Genomic DNA, 10,988 nt, shown 5'->3' on the forward strand with positions numbered 1-10,988 from the left:
GGTCACTCCAAAAGAACATTTAATTGTTTATTAAAATTGATTGTTTTGTAGATTTCATAGCTTCTAGTATTTCTGTTGTGTCTGTGTCTGGTGGATATGTTGACATCAAATATTGAAATCTAAAGGACTCACTTTAATGGTGCATTTACCACCAGGAGATTGACTTGTAAAAAGCATTCACGTCCTCATAATTAAGAGTAGTAAACACTACTGCGATTAGTAACTGTGCGATTACAGTAATTACAACATGACGTTAATGTACCACATTAATGCCACCATCCCAATTAAGAAATACTAGTGCTTGCTGTAATTTTTTTCTTTTGGTTGCGCATGCAGCATGAAAATCAACATGATGCTATTTAGTGTAAAGGCAGCTACATGGTTAGTTGCGGTGAAACAGAAGTAGTAACAGATCACCCCGACCTTCTGCCTCAGTCTATAAAGGTAGACTGGGAATGTCGGTTGTTGAGATGTGGTTGTTGCACTGGAAAATGAATGCGAGCTTGTAGAGGGGTGGGGTTATTCTGAGTTATGAGTCATTGTTTTTTTTTTTCTTAAACACATGGATGAAAGAGACTTGACATATAGCCAAGTATGGTGTACCGTACTCAGAATTTGTGCTCTGCATTTCACCCATCCAAGTGCACACACACCCTGAGCAGTGGACACTGGGCAGTTATTTTTTTGCTGCGGTGCCAGGGAGCAATTTGGGGTTAAATGGCTTGGGCACCTCAGTTGTGGGTAATGAGAGCGGAAGAGAGTGCTGTTCATTCACTCCCCCCACCTACGTTTCCTGCCAGTACTGAGACTCGAACCTGCAACCTTTGGGTTACAAGTCCGACTAACCATAAGGCCACAACTGCCCCCCAGTTGTGATTTGTTCACAATAAGATAATTTAGTATGCAAATAAATGCAAGAAAGAAGACTAATTGCAATTCAGCATTTAAATGTTATAATGACATCATGGCTGTCAGTTTCGAAATTGACAATTTTGAATTATAAACCATTCTAAATGCTAGTTCACATTTCACTGAGACACAAACAATCATCAGATTACATCAGTTTGTTGGAAAATCATACCATACTGCCCAGACATTCCATGACCCAAACACAGATTGAACATGTTCAGTCACTTGAAAACAAACGCCGACCAACGGGCTAACACTCTGATCTGAAATCCAACAAACATGTCTGCTGGCTTTGGTCGATGTCTGTCGGTGCAGTGTCAACTAGCCTTAAGTCAGTGGGAGATTTTTTAAAATTTCAGTCAACATGAATTGAAAATGCATTTTTACTTAATATTGTACATGTCTAAAGTAATCAAAGCAGGTCAAATACCATAAAACCATTTTATTTAATCAGCAGCTGATAATACAAATAAATTATGTCAGGCTCTCACCCAAATCTAGTGAACAAATTAGAGTCTATATATGAATGCATTTTTTTCTCACGTTGAGGCTGTCTGTCCTCTAAGGCTTATTGAACAACAACAAAAAAAGCTGTATGGCACAAATAAAACCGACATTAGAAGTGGATGTATTTTCAAGTTATGTAGCCTTCCTCGGTGCAACATAACTGAAGGATTCCTAATAGGATTTGGCATATTTAGGTCCATCATGCAATCTTGAAAAAACAAAACGACACAGAACCTTTTTCAGTAGCTAAACAATTTCTATTGCAACAGTAGATTGATTATCATATCGGATTGAGTGCGGGAATCTGAAAATACACACTACCCTCTTATATTGTCGTTCTCAATTACTACATTTTTATGTCAGTTGTAGTCTAATTGCTTGGTCTTTAGTGACAATATCATGATGGCATATGCAAGTGTTTTTGCATGGGAATCTGTCTCATATGGCTTTCTGTAGAGGACCACACTGATCACCATGCGTTCCCATCTTCCCAGTTGAGGTCATCACCCCAACCTTCTGCCTCAGTCTATGAAAACAAAACAAAAGTTCAGCACATGCTTCAATTCTACTCATCATCATCATACTGTAGTTATAATTATAGATACTGGGTCATACAGCTGAACTTACCTCAGTCAAGTCAGCTGCAGCAAATTTGGCAGTGAGGCTTAGTCCATCTATCGATGAGTCTGATGTTGTATATCCTGTGATGGGTTGACTGGCCGAGCTCTCCACAGTGAGCAGAAGAGATGAGGAAGACAGCTTTATATCTGGGACCATGTCTGCAAAGAAGTCTAGTTCTGGATCTTTCTCTGGCTTCTTCTTCACCGCAATTGTGAACTCCTCTCCGAGATTTCCAGCTTTAGGGTTTTTGATTGTGCTTTTTGGCTTGGGCTCAGATGCTAAGCTTGTTTTGTCGGGTTTGAGGGTCTCAGTTGTCTGGTCCCAACCGGTGTCCCATGATGAGATATGGTTATGATCTGGAGCTCTTTTCACACTAGGGTTCAGTTTAAGTGCTTTTGACTGTCTTGGAGGGCCACCTCTAGGTTCAGACAGAGATGACGCACTGCTTTTTGTTGATGTCTTTGGTATAGAGACTGGTAAAGGAGTGGAGGGGGACTGTTCTGAGATCACTTCGGAGTCATCGAAATCATCCCAGGGTTCCTCGCTCTCATCCTCATTGTCAGCTGGCATAGCAGAGTTGCTCTGAGCTGGGATGTCTGCCGACTGAATGCTAATCTGGACTGATTGGCTCTTGTCTTTCTCTGCCTCCTCTGTGTCACTCCAGTTAGGCCAGTCTTCGTCGGATCTCACCGCTCCGTTACTTTTCGTGCTGTCCAGAGCCTGTGTGCCCATTTTGTACCCATTCAAAGGGAACGACATCTCGCTGCTAAACGCTGGAGAGACCACTTGTTTTAGAAGGTTTGCACATTCAAACACCAAGTAGGGACAAATAAATTTAATTCATGATAAAATCTGCTTTTCTTTTTCAAATGTCCAAATTACTGCTTGAGAATAAGTAGCTAAAAACTGTATACTGTTTAAGAGTGATTTCAAGTGCCAGTTGTGGCATACCTGCTCTCTCTGCAATGGTGCGCTGGCCGGTGTTTTTTTCAGTTGCTTGGAAGGAGTACATATTTTCTATAACAACCTTTTTGTCCTCTGAGCCCTTAGGGAACAGATTCAGAACTTTGGGTGGTTGTGAGATATGGGGATGTGATGGCCCAACAATATGCACAGGTGATGCTGCAGAGGAAAAAGTTACAATTTAGATGTGCATATATGTTTTTTGGAACATCAAAAATCTTTATAAATAGTTAATTGAGATAAATCTGTTTGTAATCAATGATTAATCTCAAAATTTTGTTTTAAAGTGTAGTTCATTCAGCTCCTCTTTTAGGGAAAGAAAAATAGATCACAATTATATAGAAATTGATGCAGCAGCATCCTTCAGTGGTGTGAAAACAATGTTAGTACCATCATATGAGCATCTAAATTTGCTTTATAAATACATTAGCCATTGAGAGAAGACCTTTACTGGGATAAATGAGAATCCAGCTACAGGATACATACTCTCTGGGGTGACCTCTGTTGACTTGGTGAAGTTTGGCGTTGTCTGTTTAAAAACTTTTGTCCTCTCCCCACCAACAACCACTTGGGCACCCAGCAACGGGACAAGCACGGCCAAGCTCTGTAGCGTCAGAGCGACAAGCGAGTCATTTGTATCCCTCATTCCCAGCAAAACCTGAATGATAAAGTGTGGAAAATAACAAACAAGCAGAGTATAAATGTCAACTTCTGAATTTACTAATTTTACATTTCTCTAAAGTAATAGTACTAAGCTGTTGATACAAGCACAAACATTCTCAAAGTACCTGAGGAAGAATCTGTTTTTTGAGTTCTTCATGAGGAAAGAACTCTGCATAGATGTGAATGTGGGAGAGAAGCACGATCCTGACATGTTCCTCATTCACCTTATAGAGCTTGAGGAGCTGAGGAACCACGTATCTCCGATACAAAGACATAGACAGAAGACACTCCTCTCCAGCGCTTCCATTTGAGTCTGTACATCAGAAAACAGATAGTCTGCATCACCCCAGTCAGCAGTAAGCATCATTTAAAGGTTTACTGAATGGTTCTACCTTGCTTAGGCCGTAGGAGGTGAGGAAGGAAGCTTTTAACAGCCATGGGTTCAGCAAACACTAAAGAATTGAGCAGTTTAGGAGCCAGACGTGTAGCAATTAACACCTCTGGGAGGTTCTGAACTCGGTCCAAGAGAAACCTGCAGAAACACACAGCTATTTAAGTACATCGTGTCATTCTTCCAATAAAAACATGTTTTTGAGATGGAAGCTTACTTGAAGAATTCGTTCTTCTCCTCCTCATTTTTCAGGGTCAAACTCTTCAGAAAATTCATGATATCTAAGAAGTCATTTCTATAAGAGATAAATATCGCAATGTTTCTGTTTTCATGTCATCATCTTAATAATCATCAATATAAGGAAATTAACTTTTTATAGGCACATTAAATAATATTTTTAAAAACAAAATACTACAAAAATAGTCAAATAGTGAAATATTACTTCATTTTAAAGTGTAATATATTCCTTTTATGGCAAAGTGGAATTTTCAGCTAAAATTCAAGTTGATTTCAAAAGACACTTTACCACAAATAGACTATTAATTTAAATAGTTTAGCTTTAAAAAGCAAACCTGAAGAATGTGTGAGTCAGTAAACTGCTGAGAGATGGGCGAGACATGGGGTCAGGGGTCAACAGGCTGGCCTGCAGCATGTTCTTTAGACTCTCCAACAAATCATCTGAGACTGAGACAGAAAGTTTGGGTGGAAGACCACATGGAGTTTACAAAGTTGGGGAGCAGACATGGAAAAATAATAAAAACATGTAAGAACGAGGGAATGGAAAAACTATTAAGTGAGTGACACTCACTAATAGAAAAAAAGATAGCTCAAAGACAGCCACACATATGTTTTCAGTGAGCCTCTGCTCCAAAAACCAACAAAGAAGCCAAAATGTTGCATCACTACTACATTGCTCATGTGGATCATTCTGTTCTTTGAACATGAAAACATCATAACCTGCTCTGAATGGAAAACTTTTCTTTAAAGAGCCTCTGACATGTAAAATCATTTTGATCGCAGTTGTCAGTCCATTAACAATTATGTCACAATGTCTGAGCAGGAAGGGCTTGGCAACTGCCACAACAGGATGAATCCTAGACATACTCAGCCTGCTTTACATGCGTCTGTTGAATTAAGAGCGTTACTAACCATGTCCCGTCAGGAGTGGAAGAAGAGCCTCCAACATCACCCCGAATGAAAAAGCGTCTCGGGAGTGGGCATGCTTGTCGGGAAGAGTTTTGAATCCTTCAAGCTACAAAAACAAAACAAAAAACAACATTATATTACTTAGTCAGAATGATCAGGGCTGTCGTCAGCCTGTAATTTGTCCCAGGCCTTGTGAATTCAAGCAGCAAATCAGATTATGATGAAAAATTTGGGTTTGGTAAGATTTTTAAAAATGTTTTTGAAAGGGGTCTTCTCTTCTTTAAAATAAATAATCTATTTTAAAATTCCTGTGATGGCAAAGCTAAATCAGCAGTCATTATTTGAGTCTTCAGTGTCACACAATCCTTCAGAAATCATTCTAATATGCTGATTTGGTGCTCAAGTAATATATATTTCTTATTATCAATATTCAAAACAGTTGTGCTATATTGTAGTTGTAGTACACTGTTGCAAGTATTGTTTAAAAGAACTGCATTTATTTGAAACAGAAATCTTTCATAACATCATAAATGTCTTTACGGTCAACTGATCAATTGAATATATCCTGAATAATAATAAAAAAATCTTATTGACCCCAAACTTTTGAACAGTGGTGTATATGGTATCTACCTTTTCCTCGGGAGGAATGGCACCATTTTCCCTTACATTCTGGATACTTCTGAGAAACTGTGAAAGGAGAAAGGAAGAAAGAAACTTCTGAGAAAGGAAGTCACACATACAATATGTTAAGAGTAATCAACTTTGTCTTTATTTGGTATTCAAGATAATTAACTATTTTTAACAAAGCCATGACATTAAAAATATTTTGAAACAAGAGAAATTGAGACCCAGGGGGAAAAGGATTTGCACCCCTTTAAAAGGTGCACTTTGCTACTTTTTTTTGTTCAAAAGTAACAAAATGTAAATAATGAATCAATACACCATTAATCCTTCTTCCAAAACATATTTTTGCCTTACCCTGATTCACTATGGTAAGCTGTTATGTGTGTTTATATGTTAGACTGAGCGGGATGATTTTCGCATAAAATTGCTCATGCGTGTCTCGTCGTATCCACCAATAGTGAAAATTTGCTCTGGCTACTTTGATACATGTATGGTGTGGGAGTGTCATAAGTTAGTTGTCACAACGAGCTGGAAAGGTTGACATGGAGCATGCTAAAACTTGAACCTCCAGGGAATCACCCGTTGTAAAATAAAGAGAACAGAGGAGCTTCTGCTTGCAAAATGCGAATGCAACAGAGTTTGTAATAAAACGAGACACTGACTTGATTTTTCGTAAAGATGACAAGAACTGAGGGTTCTGAAGTGTTGTAAAAGCGATGCAGAGATGGCGTCTTTTATTACTCAATAGGTGAGTAAGGTATTTTATTGAACAGATAAAGTCCCATATGAAGCTTTCTAACAGAGTTCATTGTAAAGCATTATCTTTTGTGAATGGCTATTTCTTTAGGATTGTTGTAGCGCTGTGCTGGAATTTACTTTAAAGCAAGTACCATTTCTAATAATGGGTATAGCTACAGTAAGGTCTTAAGCTAATCAGCTTGAGATTCTTTCCATCTAAACTGGTTATATCTCTTAAGCCTAGTAGTGAATGTTTTATGAGCAGCAGTAGAATAACCATATTCATCCGCACAGTCATGCAGAGCCCAATCATAACCAAAACAATATTCTTCCGCAAAATGCATGCAGTTTCGTTTTTTTACCCACAAGAGGGCCAAAAGTGTACCTTTAAAGTATGTATATGGCATAAATTAGTACTTAAAGGGATACTTCAGGATTTAGCATTAAGCTTTGTATTAGTAGAATACCACTAGTATTTTCGAATTACCGTGCTTTCCCCCTTCATATCAGCCCGAGATGAGAGATTTATGCATTTTTATTCTGTAAAAAAGCCTCCAATGACGCAAAAATCGTCATTTTGTGTCATCGGAGGCTTTTTTGGCCAGAGGCTTAAAACTACAGCCAGTAATAGCAGGTAGTTCCACATTTTTTCACCAAGCCCATACATATGCGCGTTTGAGGTTACTCACGGACATAGATCAAAGATTTTATCAAAAGTGGGTGTCAATTATATTTTTAAGCTTACATAATTAACATTATTTTGTTATAGTCTGCACTACATCAGAGGTTCATCTCGCAAATTTATCGGTCTCTGCAGTCATCTCAACCAATACAGCAACAGGCTTTTGTGGTAACGTTAGCATAAATAGATAAATAGACTAACTCAGTTTTACAGAACAGTGGCTTTACTTTGATAACAGTCAACTTTTATGCATCTTATATGTAATTGTCTATCTAACGTTACTTTGCTAAGTTTGCAGTTTTACTGCAACCTACAACACTACATATAGGCTACTGTGTTATCAGTCTAGTATCAGCGAGTCTTACTTCTGGGCGAATACGCTTAGTGCCAGATGCCCAGGCTGTTTGTCCTCTGGGAAAGTGAATATAGATGGTATCGCTGTGTCCTTCAGAATGGTTTTCTTCATTGCAAGGATATTTGGTTCGTAGTCCTTGTGCTTGAAATGGAGACTACATATTCTGCGTTTTTTTAGGTTTTCTATAACGGTGTCATCTCCAAACTTCGGGTGTTTGATGGCCCGCAGCCACTGTTTACATCGCTCCAAATCTTTAACTTAATCGGAAAATGATGGAAACTTACTTGTCCTTTCCTGGTTTTGGGTGTACATCCAGGTACAAAGCAATTTAGCACCATTTCGCTGTAAATGTATGAACTAACTCACGATTTATAGAATTAATATGTAACAAAGCAATCCTAGTTGTTTGAATTTTCCTGGTAATGCTGCCTGTAACGGATAGGCATGGTTTTGGCATGGCCTCACAAGGGCAGCAAAACAAGTGCATTCTGGGAGTTGTTGTCTTTCATCCACATTAGTCAAAAATACATTTTCTGCCTTTTCTCAGTCTAGAAAGCTCCAAATTCAAAAATAATTTCACATTTCTGCTACATAAATGACCAATTTTAAATACACATTCATCTTTCCAGGGGTGAAGTACCCCTTTAAGTAGTCACCTCTGGTGTTGCCTCTGAAAACTTGCAGACAGTTTCCATCCCCCCAAGCTTCCAATGGCCATCTTCACTGATAAACACTGAGGATATGCACACATTATTGTGACTTGATTTGCCCTGAAAGACAGAGAGAAAGAGAAATGATTTAGCTAGAACAATGTGTGTATATTATGTCATTGCTTAACTAAATGTCAAAAAAAAAAAAAAAATTGTAAATGGACTCTTACCCTGTCATGTAGAAAGACTAGTGCTAGCAGCAGATCATAGAGGCCTGCGCAGATCTCCTCTGGAGTAAGATTGTCTAGCAGCCGTTTTAATGGTTGTACTGGCTCTGTCACTAAATGTATACCGCCATCCTGCACTGAGCATGACAGGAAGCGAAGAAGACATGGATGCCTTAATGTCTTCAAGTGCTGTAAAGGAAGATGTATTATCTCAGGTTAATTCATTTCAATGTACATTACATTGGTAGGCTGTATTGTATATTGAGGTATCAATAAATTCTAATATAATAACCGTTTATTAATGACTGATGGGTAATTTATGTTATTGGTGAGGTTACTTATTAGCCGTTTGTTCACTTATACCTTGGCAGCTTTATTGACTTTATCTTCATTGTCTTGCTTATGCACGAAGACGGAGGCAGGCTTGCCATCCCGGAGGAGGGCAGAGTACATGGTAAGACCAGAGGGCAGCGTCAGCAGCGGCTCTTCCAGCACACAGCTTGGCAGGGCACTGCTCTCAGCACCCATCCTTATTCTGAGATGGTATCGTCTGCCTATCACACTGTCAGTGAAAAAACACAATGAATACCTGTGCTGCAAAAGACAAAATGTCTCCTTCATATGTATACTGATGACACTGTCATAACTGAAACACCATTGGTCATTGAAACAGTGTACAGTACTCACCGACATGCAATAATGAGTATGCAACATGTCAAAAAGTAGCAGAATGTTCGTTACAATCTTTATTCAATGCTCTTACCTGTCTTTCAATCAATGACAAACTGAAAATAACATTCAGACTAAGTGGTCACAGTAATTATTGGCTTATGGCAGCTGCAATGACATGCAAGTTTTCCAAACAACGTGTCATGTCAGGAATTCTTTACAGAGTATATTTATACTGTTTCAACAACGGCAGAGTCACACTGGACAAGGTCTTAACGTCACGTATTAGATTCGGTTCGCATTTTAATTGTCACCCAGTATTCAGGAGAAGTGTTAATTTTGTGTACCTATCTATAGCTTATATATAACAGCTGTACCGCGAGCAGACTACCTGTATGACGGTGTCACCTCGCAGGAAGCGAATTGCCTAGGAAAACCAGTTTTCCTTCCCAGTAGGCACCATTATTGCAAAAACTATCAGCGTTTGCTTTCCATTAACTTCGACCAAGTCTTTGCGCAGCGGAAAAACACTTTGAATTCATTTTCCCAACAACAAACCAGATGATTTGACAGACTGCATCGATTACAGCATTATACTTCCTGTTCGCAAACGGTAAACACCGACTCTTCCTGTTATAGATTTGGACGAAACCATCTTGCTTTACAGGGGTGACTGTCAACGAAAGGGGAATAAACCTTTCAAGACTGCCTTTTTGGCTCAGCTTTTCACGGAATGTGTTTAATTTAATACAATTTTGCATCAAACGCTGGTACATGAAGGTGTTTTGAAGTGCACTGTAAATATTTTAGTCGATTCGTATACACCGAAATATCGTCAATGGTTTACCCGTCAGTGGTGTGAGATAACGCAGGTTTCTGGAGGATCAAACAGGACTAGCAAAGCTAAAAATGGTCTGGCAAATAAATGAAGCAAAAAGAGCAATAAAACAATAATATGCATGTAAAATCTAATAACTTACAACATATACAAAGGAAATTATATATATATATATATATATATATATACAGCTATGGAAAAAATTAAGAGACCACTCCAAGTTCAGAAATCAATGTTAAGTGGTCTCTTAATTTTTTCCATAGCTGTATATAAGGAAACACCCACTCACACACACACACACACACACACACACACACACATTTGATTGCTTTTATTTGTATCTGAAAGACATTACAATGAAAACAAGATCCAAATACTCTGGGAAGGGTGTTTGGCAAGGTGACAGATCTACAATTCATGGCTCACATACTTCTACAGTTTCTTCCATTTATAACACTCAACACATTAAGGATAAACAAAACATCTCCGTCTCCATATTTGCATCATGCTCCCTATGATGGCTGAAACAGCAGAATTTTGCAAGCTTTTTTACTTCCTTCTTTTGCAGCCTCCCTAACTGCACCCCCCCTGATCACATTCTTATGGACAAGGCCTAAACTTCCAAATACAAGAATTATTAATTTACAGTTGTATCCAAGTTGGTGAATGAGATCTACCAGTGGTTGATATTTCAATAGTTTAGAATAGTAGCAAGTATCCATATACAGGTCAAAACAGCAGCCCACCTCAAAGATGGCCTACATACAGATTTCATAACCTCATTTACAATTACGATGTCAGGAGTATTTGGGATATTTTTAAAATAATCACTGTCAGATGTGTTATGATGAAACCAGTTAAATCATACAGTGCTATGCTTGTAAATCTTACTATCATGTCCACAGATTACCTTTCGCAGGTCCTTTGCAACCAGATCAACCAGACGCACACACACACACACACACACACACACACACACACACACACACACACACACACACACAC

At 38.6% G+C, this 10,988-nt stretch overlaps 1 protein-coding gene across 1 annotated transcript; it reads right to left on the reverse strand.

Moving 5' to 3' along the window:
• Positions 1-1,142: 1,142 nt before the first annotated feature.
• On the reverse strand, positions 1,143-9,764 carry scyl3 (SCY1-like, kinase-like 3). The gene is made up of 14 exons (XM_067384072.1): positions 9,537-9,764; positions 8,840-9,038; positions 8,480-8,665; positions 8,256-8,369; positions 5,831-5,887; positions 5,204-5,306; positions 4,627-4,738; positions 4,272-4,349; positions 4,056-4,195; positions 3,789-3,976; positions 3,487-3,658; positions 2,989-3,159; positions 2,044-2,810; positions 1,143-1,942 (listed from the first exon to the last, which is right to left on the reverse strand). The coding sequence occupies exons 2-14, from the start codon at positions 9,002-9,004 to the stop codon at positions 1,886-1,888; spliced, it is 2,310 nt and encodes a 769-aa protein (XP_067240173.1). The 5' UTR covers positions 9,005-9,038; positions 9,537-9,764; the 3' UTR covers positions 1,143-1,885.
• Between the last annotated feature and the right edge of the window lie 1,224 nt (positions 9,765-10,988).

The sequence above is a fragment of the Chanodichthys erythropterus genome, chromosome 4 (assembly GCF_024489055.1).
Source record: "Chanodichthys erythropterus isolate Z2021 chromosome 4, ASM2448905v1, whole genome shotgun sequence".
Classification (NCBI taxonomy): Eukaryota; Metazoa; Chordata; class Actinopteri; order Cypriniformes; family Xenocyprididae; genus Chanodichthys; species Chanodichthys erythropterus.